This window comes from Caretta caretta, chromosome 3 (assembly GCF_965140235.1).
Source record: "Caretta caretta isolate rCarCar2 chromosome 3, rCarCar1.hap1, whole genome shotgun sequence".
Classification (NCBI taxonomy): Eukaryota; Metazoa; Chordata; order Testudines; family Cheloniidae; genus Caretta; species Caretta caretta.
Window position 1 is genome coordinate 166,503,192 of NC_134208.1, and position 27,190 is coordinate 166,530,381.

A 27,190-nucleotide genomic window follows, 5' to 3' on the forward strand; every position below is an offset into this window, starting at 1 on the left:
TTAATAAATTCCCAGTGTAATTTCTATTGTGAAAACAATCTGCTGATATAAGTCTGAAAGTTGCCGAAAGCACACTACTATGCATTTTCTCAGAACACAATACTACTGTTTGTAATGCTACTGCTCCTTTGTCTCTTACAGTTTCATTACGTTTGCAGCATGTTAGGGAGACTTACAACCAATTTACCAGAAAGCTGTCCTAGCAGAATAACTGTTTTTCTCTCTCTATGGAACACATTTTTATTTTCTGAAATCTTTTCTTTACGGCAAGTAACTATTCTTAAAGGTAATTAAAAAAGTGAACCACTGATAAGATTTAAATCAACTTCATGGTTGAATACTTTTAAAGCAGATGAACAATTTATTTGAATATAATTTTAAAGGGATGTGACAATGTTACTGGCATATGTGGAGTTATATTTCATTTTAATTTATGCTTTGTTGAAGTGAGGTCCTGCTTACACATAAATGAATTAGAATATGAATGGAATAGAACGTTGTGACAAGAGCATCTCCTGTTGCTTCAGCTTTGATGTATTTACGGAACATAATTATGGTGAAAAGCCAATGATTTTCAAAGAAGGAGACAGTGGTGCTGTTAAAATGTCTTTTTATGACACTTTCAAATGGCTTTAGCATATATAAAATATCTGTGTTTCTTAGATGTTTGTTATAGTTATTCACTCTACCACAACAACAATACTGCATTGCTGGCTGCCTCATTAGAGAGCTGGCCTACTATTTGTTCAGTCTATCAGAGCAACTTATCCATAAAGGAAAAGTTTTCAAAGTGCAGATCTTCCCCACAGCACCCTCCCACATAGCTGGGATAGGTGCTGGGAATTTCTGAAAGGGAGAAGGTAGGGAAAAAAAAGGAACCAATCACTAATCCCAAAAGGTATAGAGCAGAAGATGATCCATTAGTTTCCATGGTTCTCCTGCTCTGTTGTCCAGTATAGCAGTGCAGTGGCTGATCGACTAAACCAAACAACCACCACATGCAGTGGCAAGGAAGCTCCTGCAGAGAAAGGAAGTGTTGTGCAGGTTGCTGAAGTCTTGCCCACCCTCTCCCATATAGCAAAGTGTAGGTCCCTTCATGGATATGGGAAGACAGGGGCCAAAGAGGAATTTATCTCTTAATGAAAGGCTGGGTTTGACTGGCTTAATTTCTTTACTCTTATCAGTGTACAGCTGTCTGGCATCTGTATTAGCTAGCAAAAAAAAAAATCCATTTTATATGATTAATACACGTTTGCTCCACTAATGCAAATTATTTCAACATTTCAATTATATCAGTACTATAGCCACAGAAATTTCTTGGGCTTCTTTGCACTGAATACAAGAGGCCCTTTTTCCCCTCGATTCTTCTGGAGCAAAATGTAGAGGTCTTGGAAAGATCCAAGATCTTGCATTCTGAGCACTTTAAAACTCTTCAGTATGGTGTGTAAATTCTTTCCTGTCATGGAAGGGATCCAGAGGTACCACTAGTATTTAGAGGGTCCAAAGGATATAGAAAAATTCTGTCCTGGATCATGCAGGTCTGTGACTCTAAGTGGATAGCTCTATTCTGTTTCCTTGTTTATGTATCAGCTTTACAGACTGCATTACAGTTCTACGAATAGGGTTTATTAACTTCTGCCTGTGCTGAAGCAAAAGTACAAGATGTTTTAGCTCATGTAAAGATATTTATTTTAAATTTTTTAAGGGCAGAGGGAAATGGAGGAAAATGGTTGACTTAAATAAACAGTAGAACCTCAAGAGTTATGAGCAACTCGGGAATGGACATTGTTCGTAACTCTGAACAAAATGTTATGATTGTTCTTTTAAAAGTTTACAACTGAACATTGACTTAATACAGCTTTAAAACTTAACTATGCAGAAGAAAAAATGCTGCTTTCCCTTTATTTTTTAATAGTTTATGTTTAACACAGTACTGTACTGTATTTGCCTTTTGGGGGGGGGGGGGTTGTCTCTGCTGCTGCCTAATTGTGTACTTCTGGTTCCAAATGAGCTTTGTGGGGTTGACTGATCAGTTCATAACTCTGGTGTTCGTAACTCTGAAGTTCTACTGTAAATTATGGAGCCACCATTAGCAAGCACATACAAAGTTAAGCTTTGTTGAAGAACTGTGTAATGAACTGTGTTAGTTAAATATGTACTAAGTAATGTTAGAGAAATTAATATTATATATAATCCGATAAGAAAATATGAAGGAATTTTTGCTTTTTGTATGTATTTCTGATGCTTTAGATCATCAGATTTTGCTGAAATAGTTTGTAAATCAGAAAACTGGGTTGTGTGTCTCATATATAAAATTCTTGGCCAAGCGGATAGCAGGCTTGAGAAGAGAGCTGTTAGCTTTCAGTAAGTCAGGTACAATCCCTCACCCTCCACCCGTCCATTCGACCAGCTAACAAGTAAAAACTCAAAGCCACAAAAACAGATGAGTAAGAATAAAAATTGCTGTAAAGTAAGTACAACTGGATGGAGCCAGTGGCCATGACAGCAAGGAATAGATGTGTTGGGAACTACACAGATGTAAGTAAGTTTTAGCAAGATAGGCAAAAAATTTATTAAATTGGGTTAGTTATTGTGATTTATGCAGGAGAATCTTCTAAGTAGGGGGTTAGAAGGGAATGTATATGGTGTGACAGGGTCAGGCCAGATGGCTACAGGAGAGTGACAGAAGGCAGATATATTAGCCCCAGGTAAAGTAGGTCCCTTTTCCCTGGGTAAGGTAACAGGGAAGGTTCCAGAACAATCAGGAACTTTCTGGAAACAATTAAGGCAGACAAGCTGATTAGAACACCTGCAGCCAATCAAGGAGCTGCTAGAATCAATTAAGACAGGCAGGCTAATCAGGGCACCTGGGTTTAAAAAAGGAGCTCACTTCAGTTTGTGGTGCACGTGCGAGGAGCTGGGAGCAAGAGGCACAAGAAGCTGAGAGTGAGAATGAGAATGTGTACTGTTGGAGGACTGAGGTGTACAAGCATTATCAGACACCAGGAGGAAGGTCCTATGGTAAGGATAAAGAAGGTGTTAGGAGGAGGCCATGGGGAAGTAGTCCAGGGAGTTGTAGCTGTCACGCAGCTGTTACCTGAGCCACTGTAGACAGCTGCAATCCACAGGGCCCTGGGCTGGAACCCAGAGTAGAGGGCAGGCCTGGTTCCCCCCATCCCTCCAACTCCCTACTTGATACCGGAGGAGTTGACCTGGACTGTGGGTTCCACCACAGGGGAAGGTCTCTGACCTGTTCCCCGATCCACTACGTGGATCAGCAGAGACTGTGGGGATTGTTCTTCTTCCTTTTCCCCATGTTGGCCATTGATGAGGCGAACTGAGTGAATGGCAGATTTGAGCCACAAAAGTGGCCAAACGGAGGGCTGCCGTGAACCTCTGAGGCGAGCAAATCCGCCAATAAGCGCAGGACCCACCAAGGCGGAGAAGGAACTTTATCACCATGGATAAAGACAGAGATGAGGTAGGTTCCTATACTGAGTCTGCGCAAAGTTACAGAACAGAGGATTAAAAAAAAATAGATAATTGACATAATAGTGGAGAAGATACAGGGAAAAAATAGCCAAGCATAGCAGAGATTTGTAAAGAGTCACCCTGTCCCCAAGAAAGAGAACCTGAGCATTTCCTTTTCTTGCCTTACCTTTTTTTGCATGTTTATGTAATTCATAGGTGATAGTAGCATTGTCTTAAAACATATATAATAAAGGCTAAAATAAATTGTTTAAGCCTAAATTGAAGAGGATCTGATTCTCACCCAACAAGTTGACATTGGCGGAACTAAAAATCCTTGTTTCACAGTATAATAAATTAATCTATTTTCCAAGTTTAGCAGTTACACTTTAAATGACCTATTAATTTTCTGCATAAAATAGTTTCTTACTTTGCCAGAGAAAACTAATTTTTTTAAGATCACAATATTAATAAAATTCACCACTTGTTCTCTCACCTTATTCTTGGCTTTGATTATCTCAGTGATAGACCACCACAGGCTCTTCATATGTTCCAAATTTAATACTATAAATTTGTAATTAAATCAGATTTAAAACTCATTTAAAGAAGCTGGATTGTAATAAGAAAAGCTCTTAACAGTCACATCTAGAGGTTATGGTGACAGAACTATGCCAGTAACTCAGGTGATTCATAAGTAGCATTATTGTGACATCAGAACTAGCAACCAATCAATCTTTCCTCTCCAGTTTGCTGTCAGTGAAGTGGAGAGGGCCTAGTCATAGGTCAAAAGTTCTTATTGTTAAATTACTTGAACATCTGTATACAAACATGGTAATAACACTGGATTGGCTCAATGTCTCAGGCCTCAACCTACTCCCAGCCAAGATCATCTCTCAATGGGGTCCTCACAGAGGTAGCAAACAACCACCATTGCTGTATCTCTCCAGAGGCAAATTCTTAACCCCCATTCATGTGATCGTATAATCTTCAGCATCCTGTATATGGGATGTAGGAAGCAGCAGAATTTCTAACATTCTTAGGTAGGCAGCAGAATCTGCATGCATTCATAAAAACCCTGACAGGAAAGGGTAGGTGACAACCATCACACCTACAGAAGATACATGTGGTGGTTCCTTTCCCCAAGGCAACATAACTTCTTTAATCTAAGGGTATGTCTACACTACGAAATTAGGTCGAATTTATAGAAGTCGATATTTAGGAAGCAATTTTATACCGTCGATTGTGCGTGTCCCCACTAAGTGCATTAAGTCGGCGGAGTGTGTCCACAGTACCGAGGCTACCATTGACTTTCAGAGCATTGCACTGTAGGTAGCTATCCCACAGTTCCTGCAGTCTCCGCCACCCATTGGAATTCTGGGTTAAGCTCCCAATGCCTGATGGGGCAAAAACATTGTCGCGGGTGGTTTTGGGTACATGTTGTCAGTCACCCCTCCCTCCGTGAAAGCAATGGCAGACAATAGTTTTGTGCCTTTTTTCCATGCGGGCACCATACTGCTTTCAGCAGATGGTGCAGTAGGTCTGCAAACCGTCGTCATGGAACGACCGCTTCCACTGCCACTCTGCTCTCCTGGTGGTCTCGCAGGGCCGCTTCCGCTGCAACTCTGCTCGGCTGCTCTGTCCCGGCAGCAGACGGTGCACTAGGTCTGGAAACCATCGTCATCGAACGACCGCTTCCGCTACCACTCTGCTCTCCTGGTGGTCTCGCAGGTCCTCTGTATGACTGTTGTCATCCGCCACTTCTGCTGCAACTCTGCTTGGCTGCTCTTGTGTCACCATACCATGGCGAGCATGCAGCCCACTCAGCTGTTGTCCTGGCAGCAGACGGTACAGTAGGTGTGCAAAACTGGTCATCCAACCACCGCTTCCTGTGCAACTCTGCTCTCCTGCTCACGCCATACCACAAGAAGCATGGAGCCCGCTCAGATCACTGCAACAGTTATGAGCATTGTAAACACCTCATGCATTATCATGCAGTATATGCAGAACCAGAACCTGCTAAAGCAGGTGAGGAGGCGATGGCAGCATGGTGACGAGTTGTGAGGACATGGACACAGACTTCTCTTAAAGTAGGGGCCCTGGCAATTTGGCCATCCTGGTGGCAATCCTTGGCAGGCTCATGCTGTGGAACGTCAATTCTGGGACTGGGAAACAAGCACAGACTGGTGGGACCGCATAATGTTGCGGGTCTGGGATGATTCCCAGTGGCTGCGCAACTTTTGCATGCGTAAGGGCACTTTCATGGAACTTTGACTTGCTTTCCCCTGCCCTGAAGTGCAAGAATACCAAGATGAGAGCAGCCCTCACAGTTCACAAGCGAGTGATGCTAGCCCTCTGGAAGCTTGCAAAGCCAGACAGCTACTGGTCAGTCAAGAATCAAATTGGAGTGGGCAAATCTACTGTGGGGACTGCTGTGATCCAAGTAGCCAACGCGATCATTGAGTTGCTTCTATCAAGGGTAGTGACTCTAGGAAATGTGCAGGTCATAGTGGATGGCTTTGCTGCAATGGGATTCCCTAACTGTGGTGGGGCCATAGATGAAACCCATATCCCTATCTTGGCACCGGAGCACCAAGGCAGCCAGTACATAAACCGAAAGGGGTACTTTTCAATGGTGCTGCAAGCACTGGTGGATCACAAGGGATGTTTCACCAACATCAACGTGGGATGGCCGGGAAAGGTACAAGACGGTCGCATCTTCAGGGACTCTGGTCTATATGAACAGCTGCAGCAAGGGACTTACTTTCCAGATCAGAAAATAACCGTTGCGGATGTTGAAATGCCTATAGTTATCCTTGGGGACCCAGCTTACCCCTTAATGCCATGGCTCATGAAGCCATACACAGGCACCCTGGACAGTAGTCAGGAGCTGTTCAACTACAGGCTGAGCAAGTGCAGAATGGTGGTAGAATGTGCATTTGGACGTTTAAAAGCGCGCTGGTGCAGTTTACTGACTCGGTTAGACCTCAGCGAAACCAATATTCCACTGTTATTACTGCTTGCTGTGCGCTCCACAATATCTGTGAGAGTCAGGGGGAGACGTTTATGGCGGAGTGGGAAGTTGAGGCAAATTGCCTGGCTGCTGATTACACACAGCCAGACACCAGGGAGATTAGAAAAGCGCAGCAGGGTGTGCTGCGCATCAGAGAAGTTTTGAAAACCACTTTGTTTCTGTTTGTTTCTCCTTGATGAAAACCCGCCCCCTTGGTTCACTCTACTTCCCTGTAGCCAACTGTCCTCCCCTCCCCGCTTCAATCACCACTTGCAGAGGCAATAAAGTGGTCATTGTTTCAAATTAATGCATTCTTTATTAATTTGTCACACAAATAGGGGGATAATTGCCAAGGTAGCCCGCGAGGGGTGGGGGAGGAGGGAAGGACAAGGCCACACTGCACTTCAAAACTTATTAAATGCCAGTCCTCTGGGATGGAGTGGTTGGGTGCCTGGAGGCCCCTCCCCGTGTGTTCTTGGGCATCTGGGTGAGGAGGCTATGGAACTTGGGGAGGAGGGCAGTTGGTTACACAGGGACTGCAGTGGCGGTCTGTGCTTTTCCTGCACCTCAACCATATGCTGGAGCATATCAGTTTGATCCTCCAGTAGCCTCAGTATTGCATCCTGCCTCCTCTCATCATGCTGCCGCCACCTTTCCTCTTGATCCCGCCACCTCTCCTGTTGCTCCCGCCACCTGTCCTCTCGTGCGTCCCTCCTGTCCTCGCATTCATTTTGTGCTTTCCTGGACTCTGCCATTGTCTGCCTCTATGCATTCTGCTGGGCTCTTTCTAGTTTGGGTGGACGGCACGAACGCAGAAAACATTTCATCGCTAGTGTGGTTTTTTCGCCTTCTTATCTGCGCTAGCCTCTGGGACAGAGATGCTAGTGGCAGTGTTGAAACATTTGCAGCTACAGGAGGAAAAAAAAAGGGAGAGTAAAACTGAAAAAGACACATTGGCCATTTAAAAGGAGGGGCTGATGTTTTCGGATTAATGTGCAGCACAAACCCAACTAACCCCCCCACACACACCCAATTCTCTGGGATGATCACTTCACCCCTCCCCACACCATGTGGCTAACAACGGGGATGATTTCTTTTCAGCCACAGGCAAACAGCCCAGCAGGAACAGCCACCTCTGAATGTCCCCTTAATAAAATTCCCCTATTTCAACCAGGTGATCATGAATGATTTCACTCTCCTGAGGATAACACAGAGAGATAAAGAACGGATGCTGCTTGAATGCCTGCCAACACCGGGACCACACGCTGCCATACTTTCTTATGCAATGATTCCAGACTACATGCTACTGGCCTGCCATGGTAAAGTGTCCTACCATGGAGGACGCAATAAGGCTGCCCTCCCCAGAAACCTTTTGCAAAGGCTTTGGGAGTACCTCCAGGAGAGCTTCATTGAGATGTCCCTGGAGGATTTCTGCTCCACCCCCAGACACGTTAACAGACTTTTCCAATAGCTGTACTGGCCGCGAATGCATACCAAGTCTTCAGGTAAAATTAATCATTAAACATGCTTGCTTTTAAACTGTGTATTATATTTACAAAGGTACACTCACCAGAGGTGCTTTGTCCGCCTTCAATGTCCGGGAGTCCGGGTTGGGAGGGTACTGTCTCCAGGGTGATAAACAGTTCCTGGCTGTCGGGGAGAACCGTTTCTCCCCTTGCCTGGTGTGCACTATCTTAAGCCTCCCCCTCCTCCTCATCTTCCTTGTCCCCAAAATCCTCATCCCTGTTGCGTGAGACTCCCTTGCAGGAGTCCACGTACAGGTGTGGGGTAGTAGTAGCACCCCCTAGAATTGCATGCAGCTCATCATAGAAGCGGCATGTCTGGGGCTCTAACCACAAGTGGACGTTTGCCTCTTTGTTTTTTTTGGTACGCTTGCCTGAGCTCCTTAAGTTTCACACGGCACTGCTGCGGGTCCCTGTTATAGCCTCTGTCCTTCATGCCCTTGGAGATTTTTTCAAATATTTTGGCATTTCATCTTTTTGAACATAGTTCTGATAGCACGGATTCATCTCCCCATACAGCGATCGGATCCAATATCTCCCGTTCAGTCCAAGCTGGAGCTCTTTTGCGATTCTGGGACTCCATGGTCACCTCTGCTGATGAGATCTGCACGGTCACCTGTGCTGATCCGCTTGCCACGCTGGCCAAATAGGAAATGAAATTCAAAAGTTCGCGGGCCTTTTCCTGTCTACCTGGCCAGTGCATCCGAGTTGAGAGTGCTGTCTAGAGCGGTCACAATGAAGCACTCTGGGATAGTTCCCAGAGGCCAATACCATCAAATTGGGTCCACACTAACCCAAATTCGACCCGGCGATGTCGATTTCAGCGCTAATCCCCTCGTTGGGGAGGAGTACAGAAATCGATTTTAAGAGCCCATTAAGTTGACAAAAATGGCTTCATTGTGTGGATGGGTGCAGGGTTAAATCGATCTAACTCTGCTAAATTCGACCTAAGCTCGTAGTGTAGACCAGGGCTAAGTGTTTATGGAGGGGCAGAAACAACATGCAAACAACATGCCAAAGCATGTCTGGCATTCAACATATGGAGCATAGCATGAGCCTTAGAAGCAGGTGGTTCAAAGAAAAATATAGGCAGATGAATCTGCTAGTTCAGATGTAAGTCTGTGACAACTGTCAGTAGGAACACAGGATGTGTCCTAAACACACTTTGTCCGGACATAAGATAGCATAAGTTGGATCTGCATAAAAGCTTGGATTTCTCCACCCTTCTCTTTGAGGAGATCTTAATCTGGGATCATCTCTGTACTCTTCCATCTCTGTACCTTTTTCACAGAAAGCTTCTTGTCCAACATGCCAGATTTTGAAACAGGATGTTGCTGATGAGGCCCAGGAAGTTAAGGACCCAGTACTAGCACTCTAAGGAGCAGAGAAGGCATTTACAGGACGGTTATATGACCCAGGTCCTGAAGCTAGTCTCATTGCTTCACCCATTAAGTAAATCTGGAGCAGGGCTTCTCTAGATTTGCAGAAATGCTGGTCTCCCCTGTGAAATCTTTTGTGTACTTTTATCCTGTTCTATACAGACCAGATTTCACGGTCTGTGATGTGCTTTTCATGGCCGTAAATTTGGTAGGGCCCTACTTACCAGAAAAGATGTTCCAGATCTCTAGTGAATCATGCCCAAAGGCATGAGGCTGCAAGATGCTAAGTACCTGCTAAGAAGTGCTTGGAACCTTGCAGAAAATGGCAAGCTAATTAAGAACTTTAGGGTCCAACATAATACGTACTTTCAATTCATTATCCTCAGGATGTTCTAAGAAACATTATTCAATATCTTGAATCTTGTAAATATGACTGAATGTTTGCACACACTACTGCTAACAATAATTATAAAAGCAGCCAGAAGAGGCCTGGTGCAACATGGTACCTGGGCAGTAGCTTGATCACGTTGTGCTGTCATTCTATTCAATTCATCTCTAATTTTGTGCAAAATAGAATCTTTGTCCATGAATTCCAGTTTTGTTTTCTCCAGCTGGAGTTGAGTTTCTTGAAGTTTGTTCATATGGAATTTCTTTTCTTTTTCTTGATCTTGTAGCTGATGCTCTAGTTCTTGAACTCTGGAGCTTAATTCTTAATTTAAAAGAAAAAGGATTAATATGATGCCTTCTACTTAAAAAGTTATTTACTGTATTAGTACTTTAAAGCAGCCTACACATTCTAATTAGACATATTCTATGCACTTGATAAGACTTCAGGCACCTATCAAATGCAAATAAAAAATAAAAACTATTTAAAAACTGCTTATCAGATTAAATATGTAGCAATATAAAAATTTTAAAAATCTATTATCAAATTAGGAAAATTGAAAGGCCTTTAAAAGTCTAGTTGGCTCAATTTATGTTTATTTTTTGAGCTTGGATAGTGACTATAGATCAGTTTCACTTTGTTTTTTACTAGCTTCATTTTCCAATTTTTATGCATTGGCACAACGTTGCAGTGTTTAGGCCACCAATTTTGCAGAGGTTCTTTGTTTTTAAGAACTACCTCCACTGGAATTTTCTAAAAAGTTATTGAAACATTTCTGCTTGGTCTTAAGTTTTGAAAAAGCTGCTTCTTAAGAAAAGCTATTACAAACCTATGTTTTGGGCCAAATTTAACCAAACAGTGTTCGTTTAGCTTATTCAATGCATGTCTCTCTTTTTGGAAGGGTCCTTTAGTAAATACAATCTATGGTCTTTTTTTCACATCTCTAAAACATTGCGTATTACAAATCAAAACTGCTTTTGTCATGATACATGTGTGTGTGTTTGGGGAGGCTCAGAATCTATACAGTTTCTTTTCCACACACTTCAATGGAATTTTATACATGAAGAACAGTAGTCAGCAATTACAGATTATTAGCATGTGAAATAAATTATCTGATCATTCTTTCATGAGGACCTATTCCACTGGTACTCTAGCTGCAAACAAACAGATGGCAGCCAATAGCAGTTGAGAATTTTCCTTTTTTCAGTCTCTGACCCTTCTCCCTGCCCCAGCCCCCCAAAAACCCTTCAGTCTTCCAAAGCTGAAACTTCAGTTTAGGTTTGCAATGAACTTTACGATGTGACCATGCATATAAGCTAAACATTGAATGAAAACTCTACCCAATTGAACTAACAGTAAGCAAAGGGTGAGTGTTTGAATTGATACAACTACCCTGCAGAACAGCATTACCATTTAAAAAATTATCTTTTCTGAAGACCACTTGCCAACAATTTTGGCTTAATTGGATTAAAGTAGAAGTCTAAGAAAGGAGGCGCATCCATTCACTGAGAAAATGGAGGATCCAGACTGTCCTAAACACTTCCAACAATGTAACAAAATTAACCGACAGAAAGCTGAAGACCAAAGACAGAAAAACAGAGCACAAGTTATGAAATGGCCCTAAGTCACCTGTCACCTTATCTGCTGAAGACAAGATTCATCCTATAGTGTTTATTAAATGTCTACAAAGACTTCCGAGTGGATATCCTGCACAGCTGAACTGAGGCTATGGCTACACTACAGCTTAAGTCGACATAAGGTATGTTGTTCAACGGTGTGAATTAGCCACCCACCTGAGCGACGTAACTTAGACAGACTTAAGCGTCAGCGTGGACAGCACTATGTTGGCGGGAGCGCGTCTCCTGCCGACATAGCTACCATTGCTTGCGGGGCGTGGAGTAATTAAGCTGACGGGAGACCTCTATCCCATCAGCTTAAAGTGGCTACACTAAAGAGCTTAAAGCGGAACAGTTGCACCAATGCAGCTCTAAACTCTCTCGTGTAGCCATAGTCGGGGGGGACGGGAGGGGGACGACACGACACTTCTCAGTTGAAGAAGCTCCAAATGCTCATTCTACTATGGTTTTAGTTTAACCAGGCAAGGATCTCCATGAAAAATGACTTCTTGATAGAGCAGATTACTCTACAGAATCTTCCAAAGAATTAAATTCAAAACACAATAAAACAAGTCATTTTATTACCTCAGTTAATTTTTTCTTACTGGAAAAACTTTATAAATCAATAAAATAATTAATAAACACGTATATAGTGTTTTTTACCCAGAGATCTCAAAAAGTCTTACAAGTTGAGAAGGTATTTTACCCACATTTTATATATAAAACAGCCTTCAATGAAGTCCTTAAACACAGAGGGTTTTAATTATCTTTAAAAAATGATGTTCTTATTTATAAAATAGATTTCAAGTCATAACTATACTTGCAAGATACCTTGGTTCTGTGTTTTTAACTGCTTGATGACAGAAGAATTATCACAATTGTCAGAGAAACTGTTGCTGAAATCTGTCTTCTTTGATCTTAAGCCACAGTGGCTAGGAGTTGCCTCTTGTTCCCATGGAAAATGGGATGAAGTAAAACCTCTCTTTAAAGGGGTTTCTTGACTGCTGGATGAAGGACAGCTTGGTGTCTTCTCTTGTTGCCACGAGAATACTGATGAAGAAGCCTGATGCCGAGCAATCTCTCTGTGACTCTTAGTACTTTGAGGATGAGAATGATTTATTTTCTATTTAAAAAAGAGGGGGGGGAAAGCATATCTACCTTTACACAGCTGACAATTTATAAAAGAATTAATTCACTACTGTATGGTGGAAATAAGATAGGGCACTAGGTCACGCTGTCAGTTACAATTTTTGATAACAGAGTCAGCAACACAGATCATCCATTAGCACAAAGTACTATACAAATCACACCAGTCTGCTTTTATACCCCCAACAGTCAACTGACTGGAATACTTTGCCAATTAACATCACAGGCAGCTGAACAGGGTTGGGATAGTACTATCTGCAGTTCAAATACATCTAAGCTGGCCAGCATCTCAATGACAAGAAGTTTGACTTGTGGTTCCTTATATTGAGCATATCAGGTTTTTTGTTTTGTTTTTTTAAGAGAGGCGTCCTATCAATTAACGCTGACATCCCTCCACATTCCTCACAATCAGATCAGTTTTGTAAAGCTAGCTGTTGACATGCATAACATTCATTTATGTACTTTGTTCTAGACTTACTGTAAATTATATCTGATACTCATTTGTGTTCTGTGGAAAAATATAGATACAATTTTAGACTATGGGCTCTATTCATCTCCAAATGTGTGGTGATCCCATTAGCAAGAATTCTACATGTAAATCGTTCCATACACAAGAGAGATTATTTGCACTTACTTTTACAAAATACCTGGACTCAAAAAACATGTTTAGGCTCTAATATCAGATATTTTTCTTTCACTAGACAATCTCTGTGTCCCTAAACCTCCGACAGCCAAAAGCCGGGACTGGATGACAGGGGATGGATCACTCAGTAAATTGCCCTGTTCTGTTCATTCCCTCTGAACCATCTGACATCATCCAGAAGCCAGGATAATGGGCTAGATGGATCATTGGTCTGATCCATTAGGGCCATTATGTTCTAAAAATACAAGAAAGCTGCTATTGGTACTTACTGAACTTGGTTTTTCAATATGTCTAACATTTGAATGGAGTTTGTGACTAAAGCACTAGGGGCCCCAATATTGGTCCCCCAAAATTAACAAGAATGTAATCCCTGATTTCCGTGGCAGCACTATCAGTCTTTAAAACTTCAACAAAGGAAGCACCAACTGAAAAACTTTAATGGGAATACTCCTGGATATTTACACTGAGTTTATTGTGTAAATAAACTTTTAAATTTACTAGAAAGTGATTGTACAAGTATTGTATTAATTTTGTTTTTAGCTTTTCAGTACACATTTCCTAAAAAAGGATTAAAGCATGTTGAAGTAGTATAAATATTCTTAAGGTGGTAAAACAACTGTGCCCAACTTGAGTAGGTTAGGTTTTTTGTTTGTTCTGTTTTTGAAACAGAAGAGGTCATTTTCAGATTTTGAATGCAAAAACATATACATTCCTCATAAATTCTATCCCTCTTTATAACTGTGGGTAATGAGAAATTCTCAGTCATGTGTGATTATTTAGATGAAAACAATATATTTAAAAAATCCTTTTTGTGTATTCTGATTCATACTAACTTTTTGAAAATGCTGTCAGGAAATTAACCATACCCACTGCTTACTCTTCTTAAATCTACACTTTAATCTCAGTGGCATGAACAGTGAGCAAATTTAATTTTACCAGTTTCCCTGAAAAATCATATGGCTAATTTTGAAGAACTGCACCTTTCTCCATTTCACACAATAAATGAGATTATAATTCTGAGATACTCTATACCCCATTTCAAATGATACTTACTTTAATCTGGATATTTCTCAGTTCTGCCTCCAGCCTTTTTCTTTCTTCAACTTCTTTATTGTATTTTTCTTGGAGTTCTTCAAACTTGGAATCTACAAATTGACAATGAATATTTGTTGTTAATCTGGCTCATTTCGTATATAATATCTTTCTTATACCATTTCTTATGCCTAATATTAAGCAAGGGTGATAAAAGCAACAGCCCTCGTTAACCTCTAGTGATATATAAAAGACAACAACTCAAGGGGAGTTCTTCTAAAACCAGTAAAACTGAGTATTTCAGGGACTGAAAACTGAGATCTGGAACTCAGTGCCACAATGAAAATGCAACCATTAGACTGAGGGACGAATACCAGGGCTATAAGTGTATATTGTAATATCACCTGAATGAAGAATTTTTTCCCCATCGCTCCCCTGGAATTAACATTCATTTGTAGCATGACTGAAATATCAGGCATTGAGATTCAGATATTCAAAGAAGCTTAAAAAGAAAAACCAGTGGGACTTGGACACCTAATTTCTGCTAATGGGAATCACCACATATTTGAAAATCTCAGCTTAAAGTCACATCACTCAGATTCCTATCTTGCTTCTTTCCACTTTAATTCCTACATAACTGTAGCAGCCACTTTCTCAAGCAATACCATAGCCAGAATGCTTTGCATCTTCCGAAAGCATCTGAAATCTCAGCTTTCAAATGAGAACAAGGACTGATCTCCACTTCCAGTTAGTCAGGTAGCCAAATGCAAGTTTTTGGCAGTACCTTGTTTTAGTGTCCATGAAATGTGTTTGTTTTGTATTGTAGATTCTGAATTTCACAACCCTAAACACAAACAAATTGTGTGATGTACATTGTCACTGGCAAACATTTTGAAATCTGAGCATTTACTACTAAATCCCTCAAGACCCCAATTCACCAGCCAGCGAAACTGAATTTCAATTATTTTTAATGAACCTTCACCTGAATATTTTGTTATAGAACATAATTAGGATGTACATATGTTATGTCTATATTAGTATCTGCATTTGTGCCCTCCCCTGAATCAAGACAGAGCATATTCTTGGACTCTCAAAGCATGCTCACTTAAATTCTTACATATTCACTCATGAGAACTAATTTTCAAATACTGGAAATTTATAGACATTAACAGATTATAAGCCAAACACATGGTCAACTGTTTTCTTCATTCACCTTCTGTTTTCTTTTATGCTTCTGGAGTGACATGTATTTTCAAAGGAATTTACATTTTATTCAATTGCCTACTAGACACGCGGGGGGGGGGGGGAGAGGGGGGAAATTACCATTGTGATTTTGATTTGGTGTTAAAGGAGCAGCAAAATTCTTCTGTGGTGTACTACTGAATGATAAGTCTCCTGTAATCAATGTTTGCTGACTTCTCTCAAGTTCAGATTTGTACCTGTTTAAAAGAAAATTAGAAGTTCAGGGAATTAGTTACAGAAACAAATAGGGCCCAATCATACATTTTTAAGAGCCCAAAATGCACATTGAATGGCAATTTTGGTTACTCAAGGAATATAAAATTGGGCACAATAAAGATATATCACTAAAAATATGATTTATATATCAATTCTAGATTACAATACGACACCTTCAAATAAATATTGGAATCTGTACTTTCACTTCTAGTGATATTTGGTTGTTTTAAATTTATTCTTATACGAAAGAGACAATTTGTTTATATTTTAGATACACACTCAAGATTTAAGATTTAAGATTTCAGAAGACTCGAAACAAAAAGAATTATACACAAAAAGGACACATGAATGAAAAGGAATTACAATGATTATACAGTATTAAGATCAGTCAGTTCTGATAAAGCTCCCTCTGCTGGACATTCACAAGACTGCTGTGTTTGGATCCCAATATGCTAGATTTGTGCTCTTAAGCTTCCCTTGGCCTGAATAGGCTGCAGCACTGCCTTTTCCTTTGGCTTCTCTGGTACACTTCCAGGGCACAGGCTCTTAGTTCCACTTCACAGAAATGGGACCACACAACCTAGCTGTCTTAGGCATCCAGGCCAGCACTGACCCCGCCGACAAACACACCGGTTTCCCCAGAGCTCCAACGTTGTGGGCACTCTGGGTACACAGTTCACCTCTTCAGTGACATGTGGTAGCTGAATACAGACACACAGACTTTACAAGCATTCCCAAAAACCACTCTGTTAGCAAGCACAATAAGTATTCAGATCTGGCCAAAAAAAAAAAAAAACCCTATACACAATTCCCTGCCTCAATTTCCTCACCACTCTTAGAGCATTCTTTGGACCTAGCTCAGAGTCCTCTAGTTCAGGATTCTTCCTCTCTCTCTGCCCTCCTGCACATGGTTTCTCCTCTGAATCATGGAGTATCTGTAGTCTTTTCTCTCCTTGCCCCCCTCCTAGGGTTAGAGACCCTCTTATTATCTCCCCCCACTTTCTCAGGTGACTCCCAATCAGCCTCATCAGCTAATTAAAGTACCTTCCCAGATTCTGTTGCTTAGTTACCATCATGCCTAGAATTCAGATTTTGAAAAAACTAGTTTGGCCTGGATGGTAGCCCTTGCTTTGTCCCAGGGCTTTAGTCAAATGCTAAATGCTCCAGTTAAATGATCATCAGAGTTTAACAGTCTGTCATTGTTTGCTTTGTGCCCCCACCACTTGGAATTTTAGTCCAAGATGGAGGTAAAAAGACAGAGGCTAAAAGATCCACATTCAAAACGGAGTTTGCAGTCTGACACAGGGTCCCCAATATCAAACAGTTCATAAACTGTACATAGACAGATTCCCCAAATGTTCATAATTAAATTGTTTTATTAAGATTCCATTTTACAAAGCTACTGCTATATGTACAACAATCCCCTTAAGGGTCATATAACCTCCAAACTCTTTATATTATATTAATGAGAGTGATAAAGTTAGAGCATTAGGTCAACATTTTCAAGCCTGTCTCTCTAAAAAGTTGCACTAGAAAGCTGCAGTGGTAAAAATTCTGTTGTCATAGTGACACTACCAAAACTATTTTGGCAAAGTGCATTTTACACTCTGCCACTTCTGCTGGCATGATATGTCTAAATAGCATTGAATTATACTGGCAAAAACACATTGCACTCTGAATAGGCATTCCAGTGCTATATTCCCAAAGACTCGGCATTCAAAGACTCAGCTGAGGATAACTGGAAAATAAATGCAGAGGGTATTCATGGAACAACCACATTTGGTGGAGTGGCAGTTTTGAGCCTGTCCAATGAGTGGTGGGCCCAAATTGTCACAAAGCTGGGACAATCGGTGGTTCTAGAACTTTTAGATGCAGAAGTTCATTCCTAGAGTTGCATGCTCAGCTCACCCCAATCCCTCAACACAGAAACAGCAAGGTGAAAGCTGCCCTTACAGTGGGGAAACAAATGGTGATTGCCCTATGGTATCTTACAACACCAGTTTGCTATCAATTAGTGGGGTAATCAATTTGGTGTTACAAAAAAAGATCAATGGTAAGGACACTCATCATTGAGGTATGCAAGACAATAAAGCATACCCTGCTGTACAGGGTAGTTAGGCTAGGCAATTGTGCAAAAAAAAAAAAAAAAAAAAGAATAAATGGATTCAATAAGCTGGGTTTCCCTAAATATGGTAGGGTTACAGGTGGGGAATATATCCCCATTCTGTGTTCCCCCTGCCCAGCTTCTGAGCATTAAAAAAAAAAAAAAAGTAATTTCAAAATGTATGCAGGCCTTGGTAAATCACAAGGGAAAAGTTACAAACAAACACTAGCTGGTTCAGAAAAATTCAGGACACCCACCGTTTTTAGAAACACTGTGCTTTTTGACGTATTGAAAGCAGACTCCCCACTCCATCCAACTGGAATTAATGACGTTTCTGTGCCAATCATAGTTTATGGAAGCTATCTACCCTTAATTCTCTGGCTCAAGAAACCATATACTAGCAAGCTGGACAGAAGCAAAGAAAGATTTGACTCTCACCTGTGCAGCTGAAGAAGGAATGTAAAGTGGACAGAGTTGGAAGGGTCTCATGCCAAAGCTCCATATCAACAAGTAAAACATTCTCCGTTCTAATGCAATGCACAGCATTCAGCACTATCTGATAAGACCCTATTGCCAGGGTGGATGAGTGAGGTGGACAGGCTGGATCTAAAATAGGCTAGCTAACAGTTGCATTGCTAACGCGGTTCAGGTAAGGGAAGCTTTAAAAGCTTACTTCGACAGTAGGTAATAGTTTAAAAGAAACGGGGTTAGGCTATTAATAGAACATGTGTGGGTTTTTTGAGATACACATGACTTTTAAGGAATTTGTTATTGAAGTATGGAAGATTGACAGTGTGTCTATGGCCATCAGTATAGTACAGGTAGTGTATTTCTAGACTAAATAAAGGCTAGCACTTCTGTAATATACATGTATTGACTTTTTTGAGAGGTATGGAAGCCTTTCTGGTTGTATTACTTTCTAGCACTGCAATACTAAAGAGTCACAATAAAGTTGCACCAACTTTCAAGTATGTATTTTATTAACACCACGGCATGCTAGACATTAAAAAAAAAAAAGATTACTTATAAATAACTTTACTAGGTACAAGTACAACATGCAGACTAGATGTCAGTGCATCACAGATGACTGTATGTGTAATCAAAGTTCTTTGTTCCCTAACGTTGTCCATGGGAGTAGAATACAGAGGGAACTGACACAAGGGGATGAGGTGTCTATGATCCCCCAACACCCCATATTTATCCATGCTTTGGAGTGGGTGAACTAATTCAGTGAGATCCTTAATGCTCCCTGATCAACAATGTATTTGAGCAGCTGGATCAGCAGCAGCATTTCTTTTTGCATCTTTATCCTCCCTCTACTCCTTCAGCAGCTGTTCACACCCCTGCCTTATTGCTCTTGCATTTCACTTTTACACCTGCATAACCTCACAGAGCACATCCTTCTCTGTGCACTTCCTTTTGGCTCTGACAGTGACCAGACATCTGCACAGGTGTTAGGGAGAATCTTGAGGAGAATCCCACTATCAAGGTTACTGATAAAGAGAGAACTGTTAGGTGGAGAGGAAGGGAGGTGGCCTTCCATGACATAATTGTTGCAGCTACTCAGATTTTCCCACCTTGTACATGAGAACTATGTGGATTGCCTCTAAATTATTAAGGCAAAATGAGTGCTAGACCTTACATGGAGAGTAGAGCAAGTTTCTTAACCCAATGCCTTGGGGAGGGGATAGGGTTCATTCTGATATATAAAAAGGATAGCATTTAATAAAGACAACTGCACTTAGCAAGGGGCATGACTTCCTGAAATAATCCTAAAGTGGCAAAGGAGGAGCTTTTTAAGAGGCCTTAGTATGCCCATAGAAGCATGCAGCCATGCTGTTTTCTGCAATAATCCCCCTCAGAGGTCCTGGCAAAGTGGCATGGGGATGTGTCATACCATGGTGGGCTGATCAAAGCGTATCTTCAACATAATGGTTGGGTAAGCCTTACATACTACTCCCTGGAAAAAAAGTTCATGAAATTGTGCCCACAAACCAGAAAGCTTTGTGTGTAAAAATTAACAGGCTGCTCTGTCTGTACCTCAAAGCACCGCAAGACACAAACTGATAGCGTGCCAACTTGCTTCCTTTCTCTGGCCATACTGTTCCTTGAAATGTTTAAAATTGAACGTGTCTCCGCTTTGTGCCCGCTGTATCCGATCCACGTGGTATGTATGCACTTGCAGTTCAGGATGACTTTCCACACTGTATATACTGCCATCAGATCACTAACATTGCAGTGCTATCTCAACTGAAAGGAAGTGTAGGTCGCATAGTCTTGAATTTCTAAGCCTAGAGTGCACTATGTTTCAATTCATGGTTTATAGTGCTTTGTCAAGCTACATGTAATGCCTTAAAGTGCAGATTTGTTATTAGAGAACGTATACACATAGATTCTGTATGTAATTGTAATCCTAGGATATCAACTTAATGAAGCTAGTTATTGTCAATTGTGTCTCATTGACTTTGCTACAAACAATTCTGCCTCCTGTTACTATTGATGCAGTTAGAACCTTTGCAGTAAAAGTCTTGTTTTAAAAGAGACGTTTTCAGTACACTGTATGCTGGTCTGTCTTTTTGGAGAGGAAGATTTGATTATAATATGGGCACTAGATCTAGATTTGGGTACAGCTCCTGATAGAAACTAGGTAAGGGGCAGATCACTTTGAGAACGTTGAGAATGGAAAAACCCACACCAGAGCGTCTGTTACGGATGACTGACAAAGTGGGGAATGTGGAGTAATGGCTGACTGTTTGCAGCCATAATGGGGGGGTATGCGGAGGATATAGGGGAAATACCACCTTACTGTCTGCACACAAGTATGCATTTGCTAAAAGTTAAGGCATATCAGCAAACAATAGTTTATTTAATGGGATATTAACCACTTTCACCTATCACACTCTGCCTTCACCCAAGGAGGAAACATTGACGCATGTCATGGCTAGGTATGAAACAGCTCCTGGTTGTCACCTGCCTTGCTGTATCCCTCCTTGTCCCCACCTTCCTGGTCAGGGCCAGATACCTCTTGCTCATCCATTACTACAGGGAGGGATTACCTTCTCCTCACCAGGAGTGTCCACAGGGTTACGGGGAGGAGGCAGGGCCCCTCCAGAATATAGTGCCTTGCTCACAATGAGAGACAGGTCATGCAGGTGGCTCCAAAATTCATCTTTTCTTCACCTTCTGGTACCACTGCCTCAGCTCCTTTTCCTTTGTGTAGCACTGAACCTCTCTGACAAGGCTGAATTTTGCCATAGCCTTCACCCAATTGCTGTAAATATTCTTCTTCCAGCAGGAGTGCTGTAGATGTGCCTGCCCATGCTCCTCCCCACACAGTGCAAGGAAACTGAACACCTCCCCTCTTGGAATGGACAGCAGCATGAGACAGAACTAGGAACCTACACTCAGTGAAAATGTAGCAGGGAACAAGAAACATATTGGCATTTAAAAGCGAGGGGAGGACAACTTCCAGGTTGCTGCACTCTGGACAGTGGAGTTCAAGAGTACTACCAGACCGACAGTCACTCTGGAAGGGAAAGTTGCATTGTGGGATTGAAGGTAGGGGACTGCTTATATTGTACAGGTACATGTGCATCCATAAGAACTATACTGGCAGGGGACTTATGTCACTCTGAAAAAGAGAAATAATTAATGCCAGAAAAAGCAGATTTTGTTGGAGTAGAGAAAATTAAATGTGGACACACACCAAGCTGTGCTATAAAAGATGAATTTTGCCAAGACAACTTTCAAGTGTTTAGGCACATATTTAACAAGGCCTAATCTTGACAGGCAAAAAAAGTATGTATTTTTTTCAATCCTGTTAAGCTAACAGGTTTGAAACATAAAACTTTTTTTGCCCAACAAAGAAAGGGCCAAATATTCAAATGTGCTGAGTACCTATGAATTCCACTGAGCTCAGTAGGAGTTCCAGGTGTGCATTACATTAGATAATCAGAGGCCTAAAGGTGGGACTTTAGGAGCCCTGTTTTAGGCACCCAGGTTTGAAGATTTTGGCCACAAATTCAAACTTCTATTTAAACATGGAATACAGTTAAATTAAAATAAGATAAAGTGGACGAAGACAGTAATTTGATAGTCATCTACATTTCTAAGCAAAATAATATTTAAATGGGATAACAGACACACTTAAGTTAAAGCAGAACAGTATGGTCTCACCTTTTAAGTTCCTGTTCTAGTCTTTCAATTTGTTTCTTGCTTGAAGTTAGTTGTCCCGCTTGATAATTAACTTGTGATTCTTTTACTTGAAGATCATGTGAAATTTTCTGCTTTGTTTTTTCAAGATTATCACACAATTCCATCAAGCTCTGGTTTTCTCTTTTTAGTGTTGCTCCTTCGTTTTTTTCATTTTCAACCTAATTTGATTAGTCAATTATAAAAAACATAAAAAAAAAATCTTATTTTAAAATTTTGATCAAGCCTGAGAATAAACCTCTTTATTCAGAGTGAAGCGTGGAGACCACTTACAAAATAAACAATTTCTGCTTCATTATAAAGTAGTACTTGAGAATATTTTTATTCACTACATTTCAAAGGCCTGACACTGAAAATTTCAGTTACACACAAAGCTATTTTGCTATTCTAATAATGTCCATATCACATTTTTGAAAAGGCTTCCCTGTGTAACATTTAAAATCAAAATATAGTCGCCACAAGTCTATGTTAATTTCCACCTAGGTATTAATATTAAAACGATTTCTCTAATCAGTGGCCCCACACCAGTTCTTGGAAGAGTTTATTGGCTATAAAAACACCTATCCAGCCCTTGCACATCATCAGACGAGCTAAACTGATGACTCTGATCATCATCTTGCCCCTCTCCCTTCAAATCTGTCAATTTTAGCAATCAGTATTTCCTGAATGACTAGAGTTAGAAATCAATGCTCAAGTTGCATTGCCTCAAGATAGCAGCTGGAGCAGCCATGTCTGATTTGAAGTAGGGATGCAAGATAGTAATCAGAATAATACAATTTCAAGATCCCTCTCTCTCATGATCTGTGTTGCGTTATGTAGCATTGGAAAACAGATTTGATATTTCCAGCCTTTGCAAAGTATAGTGCATACATTCCTATCCCTGATAGAATGGTCCCAAAAAAGCACTACCAGAGCAAGAGGCCAGTGACAGGTTAAGACTGAATACATAGCAAGGCCTGGATAGTGGGCTAGTGTAATTTTCATTCACTACTTTACACAGGTGTGAATCACTGCTCAGATTGATTATTAGCACAAAAAACTGAGTGAGTAGTCTACATTTTACTGGTAAGTTAATTTTTTGATGGCAGCATAGACGTTTTGCAAATATTCATCTGATCAGCTATAAACCTAGGTGTTATGGCTTTTTTGTGACTAAAGCCCTGATTAAATTGGAGGCTCTATACCGAAGAGTTAAGTCCTTTTAGCTCAAGTGATAGTCTGTGCGAATAATGATAAGGTTTGGGGTTCAAACTATGCTGATGATGCATAAATGGGGGATTATTACAGTTGTACATAATATTTTTAGATTTTAAAGTGAAGACTGGATGTTTCTCTAGAAGATATGCTCCAGGAATTATTTCTGGGAGGTTCTGAGACTTATGTTATATAAAAGATCAGAACGGATGATCACAATGCTCCCTTCTGGCCTAGGACTCTAGGAAAATAAAAGCAGCAATTTTTAATAGCCATTATAACAGAGTTTATTCCAGTACTTTAAAACCACCACACATATACAGACAAGTTTGTGTAAATTCTGAATGAGCCTGTTGCTGGGTACAAAATAAGTTGAGCTAATCGTTCACAAAATACCAATGAGTATCTGATATGAGAAACTGGGCGCAAATCATCAACATGACAATTTTGGTATGTTTATAAAAATTTTATATGAAGTGATGAGTGTTCACAGATGTCCATTTGTAGAAATAATTTGTTTTACAAAGCACCCTGTATAATCCAAACAATTTACATAAAGGTCTTTTTAAAAAATTTTACTTTTTCCACTGTGCCTTATAAGATTAATGTTTGCACAGCACTCTAGACGCATTGTATAAGTGATGGTCTGCTATTACCATAACACCTAGGAGCCCTCGTCATGGACCAGTACCCCCACTGTGTTAAGCGCTGTACAAACAGAACAATAAGACGATCCCTATCCCAAAGAGCTTACAATTTAAGTACAAGACAAGGAAAAAGGGGAGAGTACAAGGAAACAATGAGAAAACATTGGTCACTAGGATAGGCAGCTTGTGTACTGAGACCACAGCCTAACTGTTGTCAAGTTTTTGTAGGCATCACAGCAAAGGATAGTTGCAAGGAGGGCTTTGAAAGAAGATGAAGGGACTTCGCGGATGGTTATGGGGAGCTCCTCCCAAGCATAAGTTGACAGTCAGCATGGGAGAAAGCATAAAGGTGCTTGTTGAAAAATTTAAAATTTATTATGGGCTGATTGGATGCAGGAGTTGACATTTCAATAGTGAGTGAAAAAAGGATGCCTTGGTTGGGGTAGGCCATGAAGGAGCTTGGAAGTGAAGACAAGCAGCTTGTTTTCTGCAATAGAGAACAGAGGGGTGCCAAGAGAGGTGACGTGGTCAAAGTGACAGGCAGGAGAATCTTTGCAGCAGCACTCTGAATGGATACGAGCAGAACAAAATTGCATTAAAAGTTACATGGTGCATTAAAACTATTACCTTCTGCTTCTGCTTTTGCAAAGCTGCCTCCAGTGATTCAAGCTGAAACTGTCTTTGCTGCCGTTCTTTTTTAAGCTTGTCTAGTTGACTTTCAAGCTCTTGAATCTTCTGAAGGGCCCTTGTGGAAAGGCCTTCTTTCCACTCTTCCACAACCCAGCTCATTTTATATCTGCTTTTTTCCTTAATACAAAGTGAATATCACTGAACCTGAAACACAAGGAGAACATTACTAAAACTGATTTTTAAAAGGCTTAGGTTTCAAAATTTTGATGTTATTCGTTGAATGCAGTAAAGAATATGTATTTTAAAATTACTCCTCACTTTCATAATAATTAAGACAGGGCTCAAAAGAATTTTACTCTATGAAACTGTTACAACGTTGGATCACATTCCGGTCTCTTGAACCAGGGTTAGCAATTTATATCTGGAGCATAACTTCTAATTTGACATTCTGATTCCTTAGGCTATATCTATACTAGAGACCTTACAGCAGCACTGCTGTGAGGTCTCCCATATAGCTGCTCTATGCTGACAGCAAAGAATTCTCCCATCAGCATAATTAAAACACTCCCAATAAGTAGCAGTAGCTATGTCAGTGGGAGACACAGTGCAGCCCACATTGGCACTTTTGTTGGTGAACAACAAAAGTTTTACTGACAAAAGTACTAGTGGAGACATAGCTTATTAAATTAAGTTGGAAAAAGGTAAGTGACTTCCATCTCCTATAGGGATAATTTTACCTCTACTGGTCCCCACACTTGAGATGCATTTCAGAAAGATGCCTCCTACTATGTTATTTTTATGATCACACAAAAACAGTTTGCTAAAGATCTTTCCATTGATGTGTTGCTATGTATGCAAAACACTCACACACGTGTTCACTCTGAAAGCCTTGCTTTCTCTGCTGAGAAAAATTATACCTTCATTTTAGGTATCTGCTGTGCTTTTCTCTTTACAAGTTTTACAGTTTTTGGAAAGCAAAATAGCTGAGTAGCAGAGTACAAAAGTAGTTTGTAAGCACTGTTTCTGCCAGCCTGAGGCAAACACTCAAATGTAAACATGCATTCAACCACTGTGCGTATTGATGCAGCTGTAGGATTACCTGTTTCTTCAAAATGAACTGTATTTTGATGTAATGGCAAATAAAGTAATCAAATTTTTGAGATTATTAAGACAGAAAAAGTTTATTAGTTTGAAGCACTGCAAATAATTGCCAGGAAAGCAGATACAGATTTTTCTTTGTTGAGAAGCTATTGTACTACCAAATGAAAATAAGCACTTAGGTATGGCGTACACTAACAAGTTAGGCTGATGTTAAGCCTAGTTGTCGACATAGTTGTGCATGTGTTTACACTTAAATGTCTCTCCTACTGATGTAAGCGCCCCATTACAGCAACACAGTAACACCAACTCCCCAAGCAACGCTGAACCATGGTCAACGTACCTAGGTCAATGCAGAACAAGTATAGATGCTGCGTTACCTTTGTCGGCACTAACAATCCTCCAGCAGCTGTCCCACAACGCCTGACACTGATGGCTCTAGTCACAACTGCAAACTCCATTGCCCAGGGATCAGAGACCAGAATGAAAAAATCTCCCTGTTAAAGTCCCGCAACTTTTTGAATGCCTTTTTCTTGACTGTCTCCCTAGCATTTCTCCATTCCTGTGTGCAACTGCCCAGCTGAACATGCCAGCCACATGTGCTCCAGCTTGGAGTAAACAGGAGATATTGGATCTCCTGGGCCTCTGGGAAGAAGAGGCTGTGTAAGCACAGCTATGGACCAGCCACAGAAATGTGGACACCTTTGAGCAGGCTGCATGGGGGAATTCAGGAGAAGAGGTGCGACAGGGACTAGCAGCAGTGCCATGTGAAAGCAAAGAATCTGCACCAGGCATATCAGAAGGCCAAAGAGGCCAACAGTCAATCTGCCATCGCCACCCCACAAACCATCGTGGATAACTCAGAGGAGCCCAAGCCACAGGCCCCTGGTGTGAACAGTGAGGACAAGGAGGTGGAGGGGAAGTGAAGGATGAAAACCATGCAACCGGGGAATCCAGCTATGCCATGAGCCAGGACCTGTTTGAGATTCCACCGCAGCCCAGTCAGTCCCAGCAGCTGAGCACAGGCAAGCCCAATGCAGGGTAAGGAACCTTAGGTAAGTGTTTGTTTTTCCTATTACAATTGTGTACTTATGGCATCCCCAATTTAACAGGGCACAGCTATCGACTTTTCATTAATTCACTCAGAGAGGAAGTGGTACAACAAAGAGGTAGCATTATCTGCTTTTCATTCCCCCTGTAGAATTAGGCAAGAGGGGCTAGGTGGAGCAGTTTGTTTACATACACAGGGACGGTTCCTTGTATCCTCCCGAGACAGCGCAATGAAGAGTATCTCCGTGAAAGTTTTAATCCTCTGCCAAAGGTTTGGGATGGAAGCCTTATTTCTTCCTCCATAGTAGGATGCTTTCCCATGCCAGTCCGTGATAACTTTGGAAGGCATCACTGCAGTACCCAGGCTAGCAACATGTGGACAGCTTCAGAATGCCAGCAGCAGCTGTGCTCCCTAGATCTTTGTTACCCTCAGGAGCTATTACCTAAAAATCACCACCACCTGTAGAAAATGGTGCCAGTATTCAGTAGCATTGCCCTGAACTCAGTTTCATGCCACTGAGTAATTCCTTCACCCCTAGCAGGCTGTACTCAGCATGACTGTTGCTCTGAGTGATGCTGTGCACAAGCACTCTAA

The 27,190-nt window shown here is 41.1% G+C and overlaps 1 protein-coding gene across 2 annotated transcripts in view; it reads right to left on the minus strand.

Moving 5' to 3' along the window:
* The window catches only part of CENPF (centromere protein F), a 71,270-nt gene that overhangs the window by 41,016 nt on the left and 3,064 nt on the right, over positions 1 to 27,190 (minus strand). For both annotated transcript variants that reach the window (XM_048843165.2, XM_048843164.2), the window contains exons 2-7: positions 24,445 to 24,651; positions 21,941 to 22,137; positions 15,526 to 15,641; positions 14,224 to 14,315; positions 12,213 to 12,504; positions 9,887 to 10,089 (exon numbers count right to left, since the gene is read on the minus strand). In XM_048843165.2, the coding sequence (XP_048699122.2) occupies positions 9,887 to 10,089; positions 12,213 to 12,504; positions 14,224 to 14,315; positions 15,526 to 15,641; positions 21,941 to 22,137; positions 24,445 to 24,606 (1,062 nt within the window). In that variant the 5' untranslated portion in view covers positions 24,607 to 24,651. The remainder of the gene's footprint in view (positions 1 to 9,886; positions 10,090 to 12,212; positions 12,505 to 14,223; positions 14,316 to 15,525; positions 15,642 to 21,940; positions 22,138 to 24,444; positions 24,652 to 27,190) is intronic.